This window comes from Rana temporaria, chromosome 13 (genome assembly GCF_905171775.1).
Source record: "Rana temporaria chromosome 13, aRanTem1.1, whole genome shotgun sequence".
In the NCBI taxonomy this organism is placed as follows: Eukaryota; Metazoa; Chordata; class Amphibia; order Anura; family Ranidae; genus Rana; species Rana temporaria.
The window spans coordinates 37,164,195-37,187,927 of record NC_053501.1 but is presented as its reverse complement, the minus strand read 5'-3'; the positions used below and the strand labels follow the sequence as shown (position 1 = coordinate 37,187,927).

The 23,733-nt window shown below is 43.2% G+C and overlaps 1 protein-coding gene across 1 annotated transcript in view; it reads left to right on the top strand.

Moving 5' to 3' along the window:
* The window catches only part of ATG14 (autophagy related 14), a 47,316-nt gene that overhangs the window by 5,557 nt on the left and 18,026 nt on the right, over nt 1–23,733 (top strand). The window contains exons 2-4 of the mRNA XM_040333585.1: nt 10,189–10,251; nt 14,958–15,000; nt 18,936–19,017. Of these exons, the coding sequence (XP_040189519.1) occupies nt 10,189–10,251; nt 14,958–15,000; nt 18,936–19,017 (188 nt within the window). The remainder of the gene's footprint in view (nt 1–10,188; nt 10,252–14,957; nt 15,001–18,935; nt 19,018–23,733) is intronic.

The window sequence follows — 23,733 nt, the reverse complement described above, 5'->3', positions numbered from 1 at the left end:
TTCCTTTATTTCTAAGGGTCACACAATCAGATCTACATATCAAAAGGCCCAGCGTAGAGTTGGTAAGGCATACGAGCAACTACATGGGAGACCCAAAACATAAATTCATAAATGCGAAACTGTGCACCAATATAAAACTCTAATGCCGCGTACACACAATCGGACATTCCGACAAAAAAAGTGGTTTTATTTTTCCGACGCATTGTTCGCTCAAATGAAGTGCAATGATTCCCAGCATGCGTAGGATTTTTGTGCGTGGGAATTGCATACACACGATCGGAATTTCCGACAAGAACTTTTGTCGACTCCCAAGTAATGAATAGAGTCAGCCGCCCAATGGAGGGGAAACTCTAAACGCAAGCATCTGACCGTATCCTTGGCCGCCATAATGTTAAGCACAAAGGATTTGGATAGGTTGATTTGGAAAAGAGAGAGCACCAGACTCCTGCATAGACTGGAGCAATTTCGGAAGAGAGATAAGTGGTTCCGTTTAGGAAAAAAATGTAATCATCCGCAAATGCGGCCACCTTGTCGGTCCCTGAGGTTTTTTCATAGCCAGCAATGCCAGAGTCTGCCCTTAGTGTGCACAAAAAGGGCTCTAGAGAGAATATGAATTTCAAAGGGGACAAGGGGCAGCCCTGCTGCGTGCCATTATGAATGTTAAAAAAGTTAGATCTCTTCTCATTGACCTTGACCACAGCTGTGGGGTGAGATAGAGGGATATTATCCAACTCGGCATGGAAGACCGGAGGCCAATGCGTTCTTGGGTGGCCCATATAAAAGTGCAGTTTACTCGATCAAAGGCTTTATCTGCGTCTGTGGACAGCAAGAGAAGAGGCAGATTTGACAACCTGGCTACATGGATCAGGTTCACCACCTGAAGGTCGTCTTTTATTTATTTTACAATTTTCCCAGACTTTTTGTCCTTTGTCCATCCTTTTTATTCATTGGATTTTGGTTTTCATTCCTGGAGGCTCCGCATCATTTGAGTTTTACATAGCGTGGTCTGCATACAATTGCAGCCTGCCTAGGGACACCCACTTCTGACACCTGCCTATCAAGACAAGATCATATTTGTATAACTTCTCCCAGGAGTGGGCCCACTGCTTCCATCACGGCAGAGTGCTGTAATATCTTCAAGAGGCTACATACAACACTCTGCCAGTTCCTCCTACAAACTATGATCTTGCTTGTATTGCAGGATTCGACAAATCCCAGGTGCCAGGTCACCATGGCTACTAAAAATTGCATCCTGGCGCCTGGGCTTTAGTCAGCCCATTCCCTGTTGGCACCAGGCACAGGGATGCACAATTTCTTTTTGCCCGACACCTGTGACTTGTATGTGTTAAACATTTAGCCCTCTTGTGGGCAGGCCCGTCGCTACAAGGCAGGCAAACCAAGCAATTGCTTGGGGGCCCGAGCTGGCCTGGGGCCCCAAGCAGGGCCTTTTGCCGTGCTAAGCTTCCAATATGCTGCAGCCACCTGAGCGCTCTATAGAGAGCCTGCAGCACTGCCTTTCCCCTTATCTGTAGCGTGGCCGAACTCCTCTTCCTTCCTCCTGTCAGTCCGGACTCTTGCCGTACTGACAGGAAGTGCACACTGAGTGCTCACTTTCAGTCCGGCCGGGAACAGGAAACTGAATCTCCTGCCGCGCGGTACGGACCCAGTAGGGAGGGGAGGGCCAGGGGAAGTAAAAAGAACATAGGGAGGGAGGGGGGGTCGGGGGAGTAAAAAGAACATAGGGAGGGAGGGGTAAAAAAAACATGGGGAGGAGGGCTTTGCGTGCGGCAAGCAGCAGAGTTTACTTGTTAAGTGCATGTATTCGAGTGGCTGCCCTGCTATGCTTCCTCGCCCCCCTGCTGTGTATCCCGACCTCCGTTTGCCCATTTTTAGTAAAATACAATTAAAATTACACCCAGGCAAACAAATTCTAGCGCCAGACCTCCGTAACACAAATGCCCTGTACACCCAACCGGTTTTCCCGTCGGAATAAACTCTGACGTTTTTTCCGACGAAATTCCGCTCAAGCTGTCTTGCATACACACGGTCAAAATTCCGACCACCAAGAACGGTGACGTACAACACTCTGATGAGCCGAGAAAAATGAAGTTCAATGCTTCCGAGCATGCGTCGACTTGATTCAGCGCATGCGTAGTTTTGAGTCCGTCGGAATTGCATCCAGACGAACGGAAATTCCGGTAGAAATTCTTTTCATCTGAAAAATGGAGAACATGTTCTCTAATTCCGTTGGAGTTTCAGATGGAAAAAGTCCGATGGGGCATACACACGGACGGAATATCCGATGAAAAGCTTCCGTCTGACTTTTTCCGTCGGAAATTACGCTCGTGTGTACAAGGCATAACTAAAGCTTTGCTCATTAAACTGGCTCATATTTTTATTTATTTTTTCCCTAGCTGTCTCTGATGCCGCGTGTACACGGTCGTTTTTCGGCATGTCCAAAAAACGACGTTTTTCCAATTTCATCATTAAAAACAATGTTGCCCACACACCATCGTTTTTGAAAAATGATGAACAAAGCGCGGTGACGTACAACACGTACAACGGCACTCTGAAGGGGAAGTTCTATTCGCCTTTGGGCTGCTTTTAGCTGATTCCTTGTTAGTAAAAGACGATTCGCGCTTTTTTGTCTGTTACAGCGTGATGAATGTGCTTACTCCATTATAAAAGGTAGTTTTACCAGAACGAGCGCTCCCGTCTCATAACTCGCTTCTGGGCATGCGCGGGTATAAAACGTTGTTTTAGCCCACACACGATCATTTTTTACAACCCGAAAAACGACATTTTAAAAAACGACGTTAAAAAATGCAGCATGTTCGAAAAAAATAAATTGTCGTTTTTCAGAAGCCGAGAAACGATGTGAAGCCCACACACGATGATTTTAAATGACGTTTTTAAAAACGTTGTTTTTTTTAATGCCGAAAAAAAGCCGTGTGTACGCGGCATTAGTTTCAAAGACAATTTTTCAAGCCCTGCTGTATTGTATAGAGAAGGACTGAGACCCGGTGATGTTACTGGTTCTAAAATGAAAGGGGGGGGGGGGGGGCACGGCAGCTTTGTCATTGGAAACATTTGTTTATACCACGTGCGGTGACATGTTCATAAAACAAAGCTGAATTTTTTTGGTATTGGTATATATTGTGATGTGATCTTCCTGTGTTTACTGAAGGATGCTTATCTGTTGGTAGATGTGAATTGGCAGGATGTGAATTGCACAGTCACGTAGATGTCAGCTCGTTGAACCTCATTCCATTCTATCTATGTCCTGCTTCCCCAGAGCCACACACATCGAAAACCATTTTGTCAGCGTGACAGTTTGTGCCACACCAATAGCTAAACCAAACACACACAGTCTGCGTTGCAGTGCGATCCGCGAGAGATACATGGAAAATGAGCCTTTCTGCAGCTGACATCATACTGATAATTGCGACTCATTATTCGTACAACGTTCCCGAGTCTTGACATTTCTGTAAATTATTGCTTGGCTTGTTCCTGCAGTCTTAGGAGAGAGTGATGGACTTGAGGCAGCTGCTATCTCCTCTGAGATATGAACGTATGTGCCCTCAGACTCCTAAAAATAAAGCACTGGTGTGAAGGAAAAACAATTAGACATTTGTCTGGTTATGCCTTAAAGGGTCACTAAAGGAAAACATTTTTTTTGCTGAAATGACTGTTTACAGGGTATAGAGACATAAAAGTTAACTGATTCCTTTTAAAAATGATTACAAATAGATAAAAATCAATCATATAATGTGCCTGCAGGTTAGTTTCACTTTTAAACTGGTTTCATGTTCCTGTGAACTAGAGAGACACACAGAACAAAAACAAACAAATCCAGGGCAGTGTTTTGTTTTTAAAATGAATCTGATTGGTTCTGTTAAGTTTTAGACACACAGTAAAGACAGCTTAGACCACCGTGAAAATCTCCCAGTATGATGGTTATAAGGAAACAGACAAGCAGGAAGTGTGGAGATCACAGCAGAATTACAGCTACTTCAAAGCAAAAAGGAACAATAAGGACATGAAACCAGTACTGCAGTAAGGTAAAGGAAGCTATTTAGCTAAAAAAAAATTCCTTTACTGATCCTTTAAAGGGGTTGTAAAGGTAAAAGTCTTTTTCTCCTTAATGCATTCTATGCATTAAGGTGAAAAACATTCCTGTTTACTTACCTGACCCCTCGAAAGTCCTGCGCTGTGAACGCGCAGGCTTCTCGGGTCATTCATTGGTTGATTAAAAGCAGCGCAGCCATTGTCTCGTGCTGCTGTCAATCGTATCCAATAACGTGGCGTGCCGGGGGGCGGGGCCGAGTGATACAGTGGGCGGCTATGGCCACCGGCTGTATCACAGGAGCGCGCGCCCAAAACAACTCATCACCATGCTCGCTCGCTCGCTCGCTTGAAGGTAATGAGTTCTTGCAAGGGGGAGCCGAGACAGCCACCGAGGGACCCCAGAAGACCAGGTTTGGGGGCCACTCTGTGCAAAACGAGCTGCACAGTGGAGGTAAGTATAACATGTTTGTTATTTAAAAAAAATAAAATACCTTTTACATACCCTTTAACTACTTAAGGACCACCGCACGACGATATGTCGACAGAATGGCACGGCTGGGCACAAGCGCGTACATGTTCGTCCCCTTTAAGAACCGAGCCATGGGTCGAGAGTGTGTGCTCGTGGCCCGGTCCAAAGCTCTGTGACCGCGCCCGCAGGACCCGATCGCCGGTGTCCCGCGATCTGGTCACAGGAGCTGAACAACGGTGAGAGGTGAGTGTAAACAAACCTTCCCTGTTCTCTGTGGCTTGTCACTGATCGTCTGTTCCCTGTCATAGGGAAAGACGATCAGTGATGTCACATGTCCAGGCACGCCCCCTACAGTAAGAAACACACCCCCTAGTGGTTAACCCCTTCACGGACATTGTCATTTTCACAGTAATCGGTGCATTTTTATAGCACTTTTCGCTGTGAAATGACAATGGTCCCAAAAATGTGTCAAGTGTCCGCCATAATGTCGCAGTCACGAATAAAAATCGCTGATAGCCGCCATTACTAGTAAAAATAATAATATTAATAAAAATGCCATAAAATTAAAATTAACCCCTATTTTGTAAACGCTATAACTTTTGCGCAAACCAATCAATAAACGCTTATTGTTTTTTTTTTTTTTTTTTTTTTACCAAAAATATGTAGAAGAATACGTATCGGCCTAAACTGAGGGATTTTTTTTTTTATATATATTTTTGGGGGAATGTTTATTATAGCAAAAAGTAAAAAATATTGAATTTTTTTAAAATTGTCGCTCTATTTTTGTTTATAGCGCAAAAAATAAAAACTGCAGAGGTGATCAAATACCACCAAAAGAAAGCTCTATTTGTGGGGAAGAAAAGTGTGAGAGTGGTGTAAACTGTATAGCCGTGATACTTCTAGCAGGCAGAATGCCTATGGTTTTCTAGAAATAACCTGCTGTTTGCATTATAAATGTTGTGTATTGTAAAGCAAGTGTGTATGCCATCTATAGGCCAGCTGTCAGACTGGCAGTGTTCCAGAGATAGGATAACATAGCCAGGCAGCCAGAGCATTGTAACTGCTGCTAGGGGTATGCGAGAGGGACACAAAACTGCTTCCTGTCATCGACCTCTCAGAATTCCCTCTTACAATGCCGCCTTCTGCCATGTTTGCTCAGGCATCGCTCAGGGTCAGCACCTGCCAACCGCATTGAGATGACACCATGATGTGAATCGTGTCCTTTTTTTTTTTTTGCATCTTAACCCCCAGAAGATTTGGATGCTCTATGACCAGGCCATTTTTTGTGATACGGCACTGTGTCGCTTTAACTGACAATTGCGATGTTGTACCCAAACAAAATTGACATCCCTTTTTGTTCCCCACAAATAGAGCTTTCTTTTGGTGGTATTTGATCAACTCTGCGTCTTTTTTTTTTTTTTTTTTTTTTATGCTATAAACAAAAAAAGTGACAATTTTGGAAAAAAAACACAATGGTGATAATTTACTAAAGGCGAATCCACTTTGCCGTACCAGTGCAAAGTGCATTTGAAATTGCACCAAAAATGCACTTGGAAGTGCAGTCGCTGTAGAGCCAAGGGGGACATGCAAGAAAAATAAACAGCATTTTAGTTTGCACATGATTGGATGTTAAAATCAGCAGAGCTTCCCCTCATTTCAGATCTTCCCCTCAGATTTACAGTGACTGCACTTGCAGTGAAATTTCAAGTGCCCTTTGCACTTGTAGTGCAACGTAGATTTGGCTTTTGTAAATAACCCCCAATATCTTTTTCTTTTTGCTATAGTAAATATCCCAAATTTAAAAAAAATAAAAGTTTAGGCTGATATGTATTCTTCTACATGTTATTGGTAAACAAAATCGCAATAAGCGCGTATTGATCGGTTTGCACAAAAGCTATAGTGTCTACAAACTATGGGAAAGATTTATGGCATTTATATGGCGCTTTTATTATTTTTTTACTAGTAATGGCGGTGGTCTGCAATTTTTGTAAATGTCACTGGCGGAGAAGGGGTTAACATTAGGGGCGATCAAGGGGTTAACTGTGTTCCCTATTGTGTGTTCTAACTGGGGGGGATGGGACTAACTAGGAGAGATGACAGATTTGTAGAAACACACAATCTGTCTTCTCTGCTCTGAAAGCACGGTGATTTGTTAGTTTACACACACAAACCCCCATGCTGCCGCTCGCGATTGCGCCCGCCGGCTACGCGCATCGGGTTCCCCGCTCTGGGGGCTCTCCTGGGCGAAGCCGTGTATGTATGGGATTTTACCCAGGAGAGCCATTCTGCCGCAGTAAATCGAGATGCGAGATGCGAGAGTCTGTCGGGAACCGGGTAAAGCTGAACTGCAGAATTCTATACAATTTATGGTGTTCGCTTTCCCCACCCCAGTATAGTTTTTTAGAGCCGACGGTCAGCTCTCTTGTAAAAGTAATCCTAGAGGCTAACTAGCCACTGGACCGCTCTTACAAGCAGTAGGAGGGAAGCTGAACAAAGCCAGGATTGGCTTTGATTGGATCTCCGCTACGGTAACTGACCTGGCATCACTTCTGGTTTACCTGGATGTCAACACTGCTCCGTGAGCATAGACCTGGGTGCTGGAGGGGATGGGAGCGGCCAGTTCAGACGCTCTCGGCGGATCGCTGTGCCAGTCCAGGGATCTGGGCGGATCCCGACTCTATGGTTGTGATAACGCCCGAGCCTGGACAGACTCTGTGACGTCAGCAGAGCGCAGACTCCAACCCCCTCTCTGCTGAAAACGGGTCACAGGAGTGCAGAACCAACTGCACTCGTGTGATCCACAGCCAAACAAGCTTTGGCTGTACTTCTCCTTTTAATGTATTAAAACGAATGCCTTAATTATTATTTATTTAACCCCCCTGGCGGTGTTCCCGAGTCTGACTCGGGGTTAGATTTCTGTGCTGCGATCGGTAACCCCGAGTCAGACTCGGGCTCGCCTCGCTGGATCCACAGGCAGTGTTTTCTTACCTTGTCCCTGGATCCAGCGATGCCACCGCGCTGTGTGAGCGAGCGGGACCTCGCTCGATTCACACAGCGTCTTCCTGTGCCGCCGATCTCCATTCCCTGCGACGTTACGACGCACGGGAGAACGGCGCCAAATTCAAAAACATAAACAAACACATTACATACAGTATACTGTAATCTTATAGATTACAGTACTGTATGTAAAAAATACACACCCCCTTTGTCCCTAGTGGTCTGCCCAGTGCCCTACATGTTCTTTTATATAATAAAAACTGTTCTTTCTGCCTGTAAACTGTATATTGTCCATAGCAACCAAAAGTGTCTTTTTATGTCAAAAATGGTTTTAGAGCCGCTAGAAAACAGCGATAATAAATTAGAATCACTTGCAGAATTGTGCGATAGCGATTTGTGGGGAAATTCGTCATAAAAAAATAAAAGTAATGACAGCGACAATCTGCAACTGAGCAAATTTCAGTGTTTTTGATTTGATTACATTATTGAATAATTTTTATTATAATTATATTATTATTTGTTATAATTATTTATAATTATTTATTATATTATAATTTTGTTTTTAAATTTCATACCCGGGATGCCTACAAGACTCTTGTTTGGTCAGATTTAAGTGAGTAATTCCTAAGAATTACAGGCCTACAGTATAAAACGCCAAATTTCCTTGCAAATAATTGTACCGCTTTCAGCACCTTTTTTCTGAAAGAATCATACCGCCAGGGAGGTTAAAGCCATATGATGTCATCTGCTCCTTTATGAAGATTCCCTTTTCCCAGGTGTCAGGGAAGGCTCTGGAGATGTGACAAATGTCACATATGATGTGTTTCCTTTATGGCAAGCTGAACTATCTCTCCCATGATACCCTGGGCATGCGCTACCAACCAGCTGCTGTGGGTTGGCTACAAACAAACAAGCTGCATTGATTATAACTAGCCCAAAGAAGGAAGTGTGACCTCATTTATTGAAGAGAATTGCATGCCCGTGTATAAACCTAGGTGGCCCATATAGTGAACTTGATGCAGAATTGTTCACTTCCAGGTCATTAAGGAGTATAAGGGGCCTCTTTATGTCTAAAGGAAAAGCTTCTTCACAGTAAGAGCTGTGGAATAGTCTCCCTCTAGAAATAGTTCTGGCCGGCTTACTAGATCATTTCAAAAAAGAGCTGGATGCATTTCTAAATGTGACTGGGTATTACAACTTATAGGTCAGGGGTTGACAAATTTGCTTGGAATCTAGGAGCCAGCTAAAAAAGTTAGGAGCCAGAAAACGCGCCCCGTCCCGACGAGCTTGCGCGCAGAAGCGAACACATACGTGAGTAGAGCCCGCATATGTAAACTGTGTTCAAACCACACGTGAGGTATCGCCGCGATTGGTAGAGCGAGAGCAATAATTCTAGCCCTAGACCTCCTCTGTAACTCAAAACATGCAACCTGTAGATTTTTTTAAACGTCGCCTATGGAGATTTTAAAGGGTAAAAGTTTGACGCCATTCCACGAGCGGACGTAATTTTGAAGCGTGACATGTTGGGTATCAATTTACTCGGCGTAACATTATCTTTCATAATATTAAAAAAAAATGGGGATAATTTTACTGTTGTCTTATTTTTTAATTAAAAAAAGTGTAATTTTTTCCCCAAAAAAGTGCGCTTGCAAGACCGCTGCGCAAAATACGGCGTGACAGAAAGTATTGCAACGATCGCCATTTTATTCTCTAGGGTGTTAGGATAAAAAATATATATAATGTTTGGGGGTTCTAATTAGAGGGAAGAAGATGGCAGTGAAAATAGTGAAAAATTACATTAGAATTGCTGTTTAACTTGTAATGCTTAACTTGTAATACCAACGACCACCACCAGATGGTGCCAGCTCACACATCTGGTGGTAATAACTTGTAATACCAACGGCTCACCATCAGATGGTGCCAGCTCACAAAAAAAAATTGTTTTTTTTTTTTTTTTTTGCCCCCCCCCCCCCCCCTTCCAAGCCAAGTCGCCAGGACCCTATTTCTAGTCGCCATGGCGACCTGGCGCCCGGGATTTGTCGAGCCCTGTTATAGGTAATAAGAGATTGTTGATCTAGGGAATATTTGATTATCTCCTGGAGGATCAGAAAGGTTTTTTTTTTTCTCTGCTGGAGAAAATGTTACAATATTTTTAAGGTTTTTAATGAATTTTTCTTTGCCTTTCGGTAGATCAGCTATGGGTATAGAATTGTGCATATGGATGTTTTCTATTTGTTTTGTTTTTTATATATTGGTTGAACTAGATGGTTGAACCCAAAATGTTAAGCACCAGCCGCCACTAATGGCCAAGGAAAGCTTTGGCCATTCTTCTCTTTTAACTATGGCCAGTTAAGCAAGCAAATTGAATAACATTTAGAGATGATTGTTTCATATTGCTTAATATGTAATTTAAAGCATATGCAACAGCAATGTTCAAAGCCACATTACTATAGTAGTTGTTCGAAAATGATAAAATAAACAAATCTTGGCCATCATCTGCGATAGGAATGCGTATTCTGATTGAAGAGTTGGAAAGCCTGCTCTACATCATCATAGGCGATATTGATCAGCGCTTTACAGTAATGCAGTCCATGTTTTATTTGCTAACCCAAAGCCTGCACTCTAAACTGTCTTGATCTTCTTTTTTTTTCCAGTTTTGCAGACAAGAGGGAGAGATTAAATCACTTAAGAGAAACACAGCTGGATTTTCAAAAACAGTAAGTGGCACTTCACAAAAACATTGTTCTTCAGACAGAGAACGCAGACATTCCAGGAGATCATCCGCTTAGATGTGTAGTACAAACAATTCCTATGCTTTGAAGTATAAAAGTGCAAGTTAGTTATAGATGTTCATATTCCCAGAAACTACACATTGAAGATGAGGAAATAAAAGCTGGTATGATGTCATCGAGGAGTAAAGCTGGCCATACACTATTGGATTATCAAACAAAAATTCTCAATACATTCATTGGCTTAACAAACGTCACTCAAAAGTACTTCAGAATGTAGTTTGCCTTTCAAGGTCCTATAGGGGCAGATCCACATACATCTGCGCCGGGCGCAGCGTATGTAAGATACGCTACGCCGCTGTAACTTACTTTGAATTGGTTTGAATCCTCAACGAATTTGCCCGTTAAGTTACGGCGGCGTAGTGTATCTCTCGCGGCGTAAGGGCGCGGAATTCAAATGCGGCGGGTAGGGGGACGTGTTTCATTTAAATGAAGCGCGTCCCCGTACCGAACGAATTGCGCGTGCGCCGTCCCTAAAATTTCCCGCCGTGCATTGCGCTAAATGACGTCGCAAGGACGTCATTGGTTTTGACGTGAACGTAAATGGCGTCCAGCCCCATTCACGGACGACTTACACAAACGACGTAAAATTTTCAAAATTATCTGCGGGAACAACGCCCATACTTAACATTGAGTACGCCACCATATAGCAGTTTTAACTATGCGCTGGAAAAAGCCGAACGGAAACGACGTAAAAAAATGCGACGGCTGCTCGTACGTTCGTGGATCGTCGGAAATAGCTAATTTGCATACTCGACGCGGAATACGATGGAAACGCCACCTAGCGGCCGGCGAAAAATTGCATCTAAGATTCGACGGCGTACTAAGGCCGTCGGATCTAACCCAGATGCCGTCGTATTTTGTTTTGTGGATACAAAACAAAGATACGACGCGCAAAATTTGAAATTACGCGGCGTATGAAGAGATACGCCGGCGTCATTTCTTTGAGGATCTGCCCCTATAGACTTTAATTGGTCGAGCATTCTGGCCTCATTTTCTGACTGCACACCAAAGTTGCAGCATGCAGGACTTTTGGTGTGCTGTCAGAAAGGGCATGACCTAAAGGAAAGTCTCCTATGTATATGTACAGTGCCTTGAAAAAGTATTCATACCCCCTAGAAATGTTCCACATTTTGTCATGTTACAACCGTAAATGTATTTTTATTGGGATTTTATGTGATGGACCAACACAAAGTGGAACATAATTGTGAAAAGTATATAAATATTCAAAAGGGTGGCGTGCATTTGTATTCAGCCCCCCTTTGTAGAGCCACCTTTCGCTGCAATTACAGCTGCAAGTCTTTTTGGGGATGTCTCTACCAGCTTTGCACATCTAGAGTGACATTTTTTCCCATTCTTTGCAAAATGGCTCAAGCTCCATCAGATTGGATGGAGAGTGTCTGTGAACAGCAATTTTTAAGTCTTGCCACAGATTCTCTACTGGATTTAGCTCTGCACTTTGACTGGGCCATTCTTGCACATGAAAATGCTTTGATTTAAACCATTCCATTGTAGCTCTGGCTGTATGTGTATGGTCGTTTCCCTGCTGGAAAGGGAACCTCTGCCCTTGTCAAGTCTTTTGCAGACTCTAAGGCCGCGTACACACAACCGGTCCAAACCGATGAAAACGGACTGAAGTTCAGTTTCATCGGTCCAAACCGACCGTGTGTACAGCCCATCGGTTTGTTGTCCTTCGGACAAAAATTTGAGAACTTGCTTTAAAATCGTACCGATGGACGGCTGACCATCGGTCCAAACCGATGGTTAGTACACAAAAGCATCGGTTCAAAACCCGCACATGCTCAGAATCAAGTCGACGCATGCCTGGAAGCATTGAACTTCGTTTTTTTTAGCACGTTGTGTGTTTTTTACGTCACCGCGTTCTGACCCGATCAGTTTTTGAACTGATGGTGTGTACGCACATCAGACCATCAGTCTGCTTCAGCGGTGAACCGATGAAAACGGTCCGTCGGACCATTCTCATCGGATGGACCGGTCGTGTGTATGCGGCCTAACAGGTTTTCTTCTAAGATTGCCTGTATTTGACTCCATCCATCTTCCCATCAACTCTGACCAGCTTCCCTGTCCCTGCTGAAGAAAAGCATCCCCACAACATGGTGTTGCCACCACCATGTTTCACGGTGGGGATGGTGTGTTCAGGGTGATGTGCAGTGTTAGTTTTCCGCCACACATAACGTTTTGCTTTTAGGCCAAAAAGTTAGTTTGATCTCATCTGATCAGAGCACCTTCTCACAAACTGCAAACAGGAGTTCTTATGGATTTCTTTCAACAATGGCTTTCTTCTTGCCACTCTTTCATAAAGGCCAGATTTGTGGAGTGCATGACTAATAGTTGTCCTGTGGACAGATTCTCCCACCTGAGCTGTGGATCTCTGTAGCTCCTCTAGCAATACCATCCTTGGCTGCTTCTCTGAATAATGCTCTCCTTGCCCGGCCTGTGAGTTTAGGTGGACGGCCATGTCTCAGTATATTTGCAGTTGCACCATACTCTTTCACATAGGCGTGCGCACAGGGTGTGCCAGGTGTGCCTAATCATCCTTTGCTGCATAGATTTCCCCTGCTGCTTGTCTGCTGAAGAAAGGGACTGGGGAATCTCTGTCTCAAAAGCGAGACATCAGGGGTCGCTTTAGACCCCTGATATTTCACCAAAGCCCCCCAATGCAGCTTGTAAAAGATTGTAAAAAAAATAATAATAAATTATTGTAAATAAAAAATTGAGAAAATTGTAAAAAAAAATGTACAAATTAAAAAAAAAAATTGTACAAAGTAAAAAAAAAAAAAAAATGTATTACAAAATCTTTTGGAAAATAAAACAAAAATTGTAAAAAAGTAATATAATTTTTTTTATAAAAATAAACTACTAATCTCTGCCCTACTGACAGTGTCTGCTGCTCTACTAACATTGTCCACTGTTCTACTGACACTATTCATTACCCTACTGCTATATATATATATTAGTGCTGTCAAGCGAATTTTTAATCGCGATTAATCGCATTAATGTCATAGTTAACTCACGATTAATCGCGCCAAAAATTTTTTTTTTGTTTTCTTATTTTTTTTTTTTTTATAATATTAAATTGTGTTTTTTTAATTTTTTTACATTTTGATCACTTTTATTGCTGTCACAAGGAATGTAAACATCCCTTGTGACAGCAATAGGTGGTGACAGGTACTCTTTATGGAGGGATCGGGGGTCTAAAAGACCTCCGAGCCCTCCTTTGCACTTCAAAGTATTCAGATCGCCGAAAACGGCGATTCTGAATACTGTGTACTTTTTTAAATCCGGCGCCATTGGCAGCCGAGAAACCCGGAAGTGACGTCATGACGTCGCTTCCGTGGTTTCAATGCGGAGACTGAATCAAAGCCGCTTACGGCTTAGTGTCAGTCTCCGCCTGGACACAGAAGGCGCCGAATGGAGGATCGGGTCTCCCGGTGGGACGGGAGGCCCGGTCAGAGCGGCGAAAGGCGGCGGGAGGGGGGGATGTCCCCTCCCGCTCCTCCGGCATAACAACCGAGCGGCTTTTAGCCGCATCGGTTGTTATGTTTGGATAGCCGATCGCCCGCTCTAAACAACGGTACCGGGATGATGCCTGCGGCTGCAGGCATCATCCCGGTATAACCCCCGAACGCCGCCTCGTTAATCGCGCGATAAAAAAATTGACGGCGTTAACGTGGGTTTGCGTTAACGCCGTTAATATACGTGTTTGAGCTTTGGTGTGCACACCCTAATGCAGTAGGCTGCGCACACTTATGCTCTTTCAGATGATGGGTTGAACAGTGCTCCGTGAGATCTTCATAGCTTAGGTTATAAAAAAAATATCCCAACTCTGCTTTAAAATTCTCCACAACTTTATCCCTGTCCTGTCTGGTGTGTTCCTTGGTCTTCATGATGCTATTTGTTCACTAATGTTCTCTAACAAACCTCTGAGGGCTTCACAGAACAGCTGTATTTATACTGAGATTAAATTGCACATAGGTGGACTTTATGTACCAATTGGCTCACTTCTGAAGGCAATTGGTTCCACTAGATTTTATCTAGAGTACAGGGGGTATCCTGAGTTCAGGGGGCTGAATACAAATGCACGCCACACTTTTTATATATATATATTTGTAAAAAAAAATGAAAACCATTTATCATTTTCCTGCCACTTTGTGTTGGTCTATCACATAAAATACATTTACGTTTTTGGTTGTAGCATGACAAAAAGGGGTATGAATATACTTACTATATTATATATAATTTATTTACAAGGAAATGTCCTTTTGAGTACACTGTCAGTAGACAAGAAGGATCCAGACCAGTGTAGCCAAAAGCTATATAGCCTAGCCTTATAAGCTAAATAGCCTAGCCTCATAAGCTAAATATTTAATATTTTTACAATGGACTAAGCTCTTTATCCATTTTTGCTACTTTTATCATCACTGTTGTCCAAAACTTTAACATTGATTTGACCCCACTAACGATTAGGAAATTGAACGGCCCTTCTTAAAACCCAGCTTTAGTGAAAGACAAGTATGTTGCCGGTATTCTGAGAAATGTTTTATTTGTTTGCATGATCATGTTAACAGTTCTCATATGTACAAGTAGTATAATTTGTTTCCTTTTTTTTTCAGAGTTGCAACTGTCATAGAGGGGAAGCTGGTGACAGATAAGCTGGTATGTTTTATGGCCCTTTTTTACCCACAGGAAATGTTACTAGAGTTCCAGCTCTTCTAAAATAAAACCCAAACACACCCACTCCAGTGCATAATGGTACCATAACGAAGCAAAGTATGCCCACCCATCCATGCTGAGGAGCATGTGAATTTGTCGAGGCCTCAGTATAAAGGTTTCGTACGCAATGACTCTATACTCAGTCAACATAATGATCCGATTGCAAGAACTGCATAGCTCAGTGCTGCTTGCATGGATGGCAGAGACTACTTCTATTTATTTATTTATATATGTATGTATATGGAAAACCTTGGATTGCGAGTATAATTCGTTTCAGAAACATGCTTGTAATCCAAAGCACTTGTATATCAAAGCATTTTTTTTTCCACAGGGTATAAAAGAGAAGAGAGGCGCCTCTAAGTGTAGCAATAAATTGCTAAATGTTGTACCTTCATTAAATGTAACCATATTGCTACACTTAGAGGCTCCTCTCTTCTTTTTTTATACTCAGTTGTGACACGACGCCACTCTTATATCAAGACATCGCTTGTATATGAAGGCAAAATTTATTAAAACGTTTAGCTTGTCTTGCAAAACGCTCTCAAACCAAGTTACTCTCAAACCAAGGTTTTACTGTGTGTGTGTTTTCTATATATATAATATTGTGTGTGTGTGTGTATTTAAAGCGGAGGTTCACCCTAAAAACATGTATTTAACATTCCATTCAGCATAATTCCAACATTTACACTATGCCGTTTTTTAATTTTTTTTTGCTGTACATACCGTCTTATTGTTATTTTCCACCCGGGTTCTCACTCCTGCGGGAGTAGGCGTTCCTATGCAGAGGCTAGATGATTGACGCCTTGTGAAAAACGTCCTCCCGGCGCATAAGGCGCGTCACCAGTTTTTCAAAAGTAGCCGAACTGCTAGTCGGCGATATACGGCGCCTGCGCCTGCCGTGTAGAGCTGAGTGCGCAGGCACCGTATAGAGCCGGCTACTTTCGGAAAACTGGTGCCGCGCCTTATGCGCCGGGAGGAAGTTTTTCACAAGGCGTCAATCATCTAGCCTCTGCATAGGAACGCCTACTCCCGCAGGAGTGAGAACCCGGGTGGAAAATAACAATAAGACGGTATGTACAGCAAAAAAAAAAAACGGCATAGTATAAATGTTGGAATTATGCTGAATGGAATGTTAAATACATGTTTTTAGGGTGAACCTCCGCTTTAAGACAAAGATTATATTTACAAAAAAAACAAAACAATGGCAAAGCCTCATGCACATGTGGATTAGAATGGTGTGTATGATTTTTGTCCCAATGCCAGGGCAAAATTCAGTAACATTCGCTGTAGGCTGCATCTCCTCAAGAACAATCGCTTCTGACAGCCTTTGGCGCTTTCACTCCAGTTGTTTTTAAATAGTTTCATGAGTAAGAAATCAACTTAATTTTGAAATGTTAAGTGTTAAAGTTTCTATACAATAGTACTTTTTGAATATGCAGGGGATCATCAATCAGCGCTATTTTTAAAACACCTATTAATGCCATGCGTGGATGGGAGTCTGGTCTTGTCATATACATGCTTGTCTATACTCAATGTGCGTTTACACAGCACTTTACAATATAAAGGGGGACAGTATGATTTACTATACAGTTCAATACAGGAGTAGTAGAAGGACGCTGCTCATGACGCTTACAAACTAAAGGGAGGGGAAGGTGGTATAAAAGGTAATAGCTGCACGGGATGGTCTGATGGAGGCAACTTTGGTACAGTTCTTGACTTGAAAAATTAGTTTTTAAGGATCACCTAAAGGCAGACTGGGTAGGAGCTGACTGGACATACTGGGGCAGGGAGTTCCAGAGGATGGGAGAGGCTCTGGAGAAATCCTGGAGGCGAGCATGGAAGGTGGTAACAAGGACGCTATAGAGCAGGAGGTCTTGGGAGGAGCGGAGAGGGCAATTTGGACGATATCTCCAGATGAGGTTGGTGATGTAGCTGGGGACGATGTTGTGGATGGCCTTGTATGTTGTGGTTAGTGTTTTGAATTTTATATGATGGGAAGTCAGTGAAGGGATTTGCAGAGCAGCAGTCACAGATTTGTTAGTAAGGTATTATAGTCTAGCGACAGCATTCATATTAGACTGAAGGGGGTATAGCATGTGTAAAGGTAGGGCAGTGAGGAGGGAGTTGCAGTAGTCAAGGCGGGAAATAACCAAGGAGTAAAGAAGTTGTTTTGTGGTTTCGTTAGTCAGGAAGGGACGAATTCTGCAAATGTTGCAGAGGTTAGGGCAGCAAGATGTAGCCAGTGATTGTATCTGGGGGCTGAAGGAGAGGTCAGTCGAGGATTACACCCAGCACCTGGGGTGTGTGGAGGGACCAGTAAGTGTGCCAATGATCTCACTGGTACAGTCACGGGGAGAAGATCGGGGTGGAGGAAATATCACAAGCTCGGCTTTAGAAAGATTGATTTTGAGGAAGTAGTGTGACATCCATACTGATATGTCACTCAGTAAGCTTGTGATACATGAGGAGATTGAGGGGGGTGATTTAAGAGAGATCTTGGTGTCGTCAGCAGAAAGTTGGTATTGGAAGCCATGGGAGGTTATCAACTGGCCCAGGGAAGAGATATAGAGAGAGAGAATAGGATCCAGGGATGGAGCCTTGGGGTACCCAAACAGAAAGAGGAAGAGGAGCGGAGGAGATGGTGTTATATGTGACACTGAAAGGGTTGGGCTTATCTGAAACAAATTACATTTTTGTGGTGTTCCAGCAGGTTCAGTCACCCAGTGTTTTTATACCACTTGGAGACTCTTGACAGTAAAATCTTTTGCACCTCTAAGTGTTTGCAACCCTAAAAAAAGGATCCTGTTCCTATAAAGCATGTAATACAGCATAGCACAGTGCTTGTGCTGTCTAATTTGGTCCTCTGTGTCGCCTAAAATACCTGGCTGATCCTGCCAGTAAATGCCCTCCCCCCTGTAAACTGACCATGGTTTATCATGGCTGCTGAGCGCTGACACCGTGGTCAGTTTAGGTGCCTCCATCATCTGCAGCCCTGCTCTCTGCAGCTCTCCTATCCTCCCCTCTCCCCTGCATGTCAGCTCTGTTTGTGTTGGTCGTGTCCTCCCCACCCCTCCCCTGCTGCCGCCATACAATAACGATCTGTCCTTGGTAGAATTCCCCTCTGTCATAACCTCTTATATCGCGCTCTGCCTTTTGTTTTATAAAAATGAAGAAGCGCAATACCTTACGGAAGACTGTGGCTGCGTGGTCACGTGACCGCCCAAGGCTCTCCTCCTCTCCCCCCGACTTAGGTCAGAGGGAACCTCAGCCCCTCCCTCTGTAGTCCTCTGAGCGGGGCAGGAGAGCCCTTGACATCAGATGAGTGCACAGCGGCTCTTCAAAATAAGGTATTTCGCTGCATCATTTTTTATAAAACAAAGGCAGTCAGTGATATAACCAGTTATGACAGAGAGTATTCTACTAAGGACCCATAATGGCTTAACAACCACTTTAATTGTAGCTTTTTTCACCTGCTATATAAGTGTACCGCTTCCACCACAGGAGGCTTTTTTCCCCTTTAACCTCGGCTTATATACGCCTGAAGTGCGACGCTCATGCCGCTGGAGGGGCGAATTTCCATTGCCGTCTATGAGATGGTTCACATCTCACGCCGAAACGCCGTACGCCTGCTGCCTGAAAACAAGTCCCGGACCCTTTTTTTCAGATGGCTTTCGGCGTTCTGCATAGACCGCAATGGAAATAATTTGTGAAAAAAAAAAAAGTTAAACAAATCGCGGCAAAATACAGTGTGAATGCAGCCTTAGTGATACATTAGTAACATATGTAGTTATAGGTTGGCAGTGACTTTCCGCTACATTACATTTTTTTATTTTTTTTAAGTATTCATAATAAGCCTAGTTTGCTGTTTTTCCTTTCAGAAATGGAAGATCATGTCTTGTAAGATGAGGATTGAACAACTAAAGCAGAGCATATGGAATGGAAAGGATGAAATTGCAAAGAGTAAGTCTGTGTCTTGAGTGGTGGTCGGTTGTGTTTGACAAAGTGGATTAAACGGCTCAGGAATTGTTCATCTTAAAATTATGGAAGATGTTATTTAAGTGACACTAAACTAAAAATTCCTTTTTTTTTCTTGCTGCTATGATCTGACGTGCTGTGTTTAGGGGTGGCTACCGTGACGCTCCACTGTTTGGTAGGAATGTAGCCACCCTCTCTTGCTCTCTCCGAAAAGGGACTAGTGATTGTGGACTGTGGAATTGTAGCGTGCATATGACCGGAAATAACGTGCACTGCTCATTCCAAACAAACGGAAGTGAGGGTGGAAAAGGATAGGTTTGGAAACTCGCGGTGTAATGTATGAGGCAGAAAAACCCATTGGGAAACCATTTCATGCAGAATAGATTACAGGGCCATTAAGTAGCGACTGTGTATTGATTATCTTTGGAGAATAAGTATATTGTTTAGTGACACTTCAAACATTGTTCATAAAAATAGCTGTGGGTTTGTGTTATTGATATACCGTATTTATCGGGGTATAGCGCGCTCCCGCGTATAGCGCGCACCCCTAAAGTTGCCCGAATTCCTGTGGAAAAAAATATGTTTTGTACTTACAGTTTTGGTGTCTTGCGCGGCGTCCATCGGCGGCCTCGTCGGGTCCGTCTGCGGCTTCAGGTGTCCTCTTCGTCGGGTCCGGCGTCCTTCTGTGGCGTCCTCCCCGCTCGTTTCCCGTGCCATGTTTGAATACTGCGCCGACATATACCGAGCGCAGTACACTCGTGTATCATCAGGCAGGCTCGGCAACTCTCGCGCTGACGTCCTGTACACTCAGGACGTCAGCGCGAGAGGCGCCGAGACTGCCCGAAGATACACGAGTGTACTGCGCTCGGTATATGCCGGCGCAGTATTCAAACTCGTGGCGGGTATCGGCGTATATCGCGCACCTACGATTTTACCCTAATTTTCAGGGCAAAATAGTGCACGGTATACGCCGATAAATACGGTAGTTTTCCCTGAAAACATATTTTACAGTTCTGTTTTTCACATTGATAAACTTTACCTTCTCTCTGCATTATGCAGCTCAAGAACATTTACAGTAGAATTTAACCGGTTCCCATCCATGCTATAACCAAATGACGGCTACAGAGCGGACCTTAACTACCAGAAGGCTGTCAATAGACTTCCTCCCATGCATGCGCTACCTGCGCGCCCTGTAATCACTGAGTCAATGGGACTCGGCTAATCACAGATTGGATCGGCCTCTTACCACGTGATCAGCTGTCAGCCATTGACAGCTAATCACGTGATGTAAACAAAAGATTGATAATCCGTGTTTTTTTTTTTTTTCTGCTCACGCTGACATTGTGAGCAGAAAAAAAAAAGCTGATCACCGTCTTTTGTCAGAGGGACTGCGGTCCCGAAGTGGGTGAGACATCACCACCCAAGTATCTGTGCCCACCAGGGCTGCCTCATCCGTGCAGTTTCAACAGTGCAATTTTTTTAAAAAACAGCAGTGATTAAATGCCACCAAAAGAAAGCTCTATTTGTGGGAATTTTTTTAAATAAAAATTTCATTTTGGTACAGTGTTGCATGACTGTGTAATTGTCAGACAGTGCTGAAAGCTGAAAATTGCTCGGGGCAGGAAGTGTCCAGTAAGCAAGTGGTTAAGGCATAACTTTACCCAAGACTAGGGGCTAGTCATGGACTTTACGGGCATAATATGTTGGTAAGAAAACAAGTAAGTATCAAAGTTAATTTTATAAAAAAATACTATTTATTACAAAAATATATTTTAGACACATTAAAAAATATATATTCTCCGAAAGATATGCACAAGATCATAGGGTATGTGAGGATGTACTTTTCTTTTTGAGAACTTTACCCAAAACAACTTGATTAAAATAATGTTCTTTAGTACATTACTTTTCAAATTACTTATGCCACCAATATTAGTGCTTGTGGACACCTGACCATCCCACCTGCTGTATATGAGTTTGTTTGAAATCTCATTCCAGAACCATATTGAGGAAATTCCACCCACCTTCCTATAACGGCCGCTTTTCTTCTATAAGATTTTGCAGTATCTTTGGGAATAGATTTATTAATCTAAAGTTCCCATAAATGATAAAAAATGCCTGTCTCCCGCTTTCCTGTGGTAGGCCAGAGCAGGAATGACTGTGTGTGTGTTATATGGCCAGCTGGCTGAAAATAAACCAGAGTGAGCCACCGTTTTGTTTGGTCTCGCACACCCTCCCCGTCTGTTCCTGAGTAGCCGGTAGCTGGAAAGGTGCGTCTGGCCAATATTTTAATTTTTAAAAACCTGGGCTTATATAGCACAAGTTACACTCTGTACAGGCAGCTCTGGAAGAAACGCCTTCACATCAAATTCCAGTCACAAATCCTACCTTGTTCTCTATTCGTTTATTTTATAATGTTCTGTTTAAAGATTATTTGCTGACAAGTGAAGGAATTTCCATCTCTGGTGTATGGACAGAGAAATCTTGAAATTCCCAAATATTTAACCCGTGTTACAAATTTAACCGTTATCTGATCCAAAGGGAATTCATACCATCAGACGTGTTTTAACCATTTGCCGACCGGCTCACGCCAATATGTCGGTAGAATGGCACCGCTGCGCGAATGGCCGTATATGTACATAGTAGGCGAGCTGCAAAGCGGGGGACCTGATGCATGTGGCTGGTGGGGCGCGATCGCCCGCTGGCCACCCGCGATCGCAGGCACGAGAGCCAGAACGGGGATTTGTGTGTGTAAACGCACAAATCCCTGTATTGATAGGGGAGGAGAGACAGATCTGTTGTTCCTTGTAAGAAGGAATAACTATCTGGCTCCTCCTCTATACAGTTCCATCCCCCCAGTTAGAAAGCAAAGGAAGGAAATTATATGGACAGCCGCACTCCAATGTCTAAAAAAGATGTGCCCTTTATTGGGTAAAAAGAAAATGCACTACAAAAAACAGCATACGGTGGGAAAAAAACAGCTGACGCATTTCACACTGAACTTCAATGCTTAGTCATAGCCCCCAGTTAGAAACACACATAGGGAACACATTTAACCACTTGATTGCCTCCTAGTGTTAACTCCTTCCCTGCCAGTAACATTTTACACAGTAATCGTTGCATTTATATAGCACTGATGGCTGTATAAATGTCAGTGGGCCCAAAAAAATTTCAATTTTCAAACTGTACGCCGAAATGTCGCAGTCCCGATAAAAATTGCTGATCGCCGCCATTACTAGTAAAGAAAAACCTATAAATCTATTCCCTATTTTGTAAATGCTATAATTTATGCGCAAAACAATCAATATATGCTTTTTGCGATTAATTTATTTTTACCCAAAATATGTAGGATACATATCGGCCTAAACTGATAAATACATTTTGTAATTTGGATATTTATTATAGTAAAAAACATTGTTTTTTGTTTTTAATTGTCTGTCTCTTTTTTTTGTTTAATAGCACAAAAAATAAAAACCGCAGAGGTGATTAAATACCACCAAAACAAAGCTCTATTTGTGGGGAAAAAAAGTACGTAAATTTTATTTGGGTACAACGTCCGTTAAAGTGACGCAGTGCCGTATCGCAAAAAATGGCCCGGGGCTGAAGTGGCTAAAGCTTAATTATTATTATTATCATTATTATTTTTTTTATGGAGTCCTGTAATTTTAAGTATGTTCCACCTCCTGCAGACTGATGGTTCCTGTATAAATATTCTCTCCTGTCCTCTCACAATGCTGTGGAGAGTTAATAGCTTTGGGTCTAAAGTTGGTGATAAAATCTTAGGGCCAGATTCACAGAAGAAGTACGCTGGAGTATCTACTGATACTCCGGCGTACTTTCAAATTTGCCGCGTCGTATCTTTAGTTTGAATCCAAAACCAATCAAACCAAGATACGACGGCTTTTGGCTTCGATCCGACAGGCGTACGGCTTCGTACGCCTTCGGATCGTAGGTGTAATACTTTGGCGCCCGCTGGGTGGAGTTTGCGTTGTTTTCCGCGTCGGGTATGCTAATTAGCTTTTTCCGGCGATTCACGAACGTACGCGCGGCCGTCGCATTCTTTTACGTCGTCACTAGTCGGCTTTTCCCGGCGTAAAGTTAAAGCTGCTATTTCTTGGCCTATCTTTAGACTTGCCATGTTAAAGTATGGCTGTTGTTCCCGCGTCTAATTTACATTTTTTATTTTTGTTTGCGTAAGTCGTCTGTGAATAGGAAAGGACGTAACTCATGTCGACGTTCAAAAAATCACGTCGGTGCGACGTAATTTCGCGCAAAGCACAGCGGAAAATTTCAAAACGGAGCATGCGCAGTACGTTGGGCGCGGGAACGCGCCTAATTTAAATGATCCACGCCCCATTTGAATTAGGCGGGCTTGCGCCGGAGGGATTTACGCTACGCCGCCGCAACTTTACAGGCAAGTGCTTTGTGAATCAAGCACTTGCCTGTAAAAGCGGCGGTGTAACGTAAATGCGATACGTTATGCCGCCGCAGATGTCTCTGAATCTGGCCCATAGTGTTTTTTTGTTTTTTTTTAGCTAACCGATTCCGCCAACCCACACAAGTGAGGTGGATGGGGGCATCCTCCTGCCAAGACATTGTATTCTGACAGCGAAACCTGTTGACCAGTGTCTGGAACTGCTGTTCAAGAATTTTCCACCATGTCTGGGGACAGCCACACATTGATTAGCATTCGGCAGTCCCTCC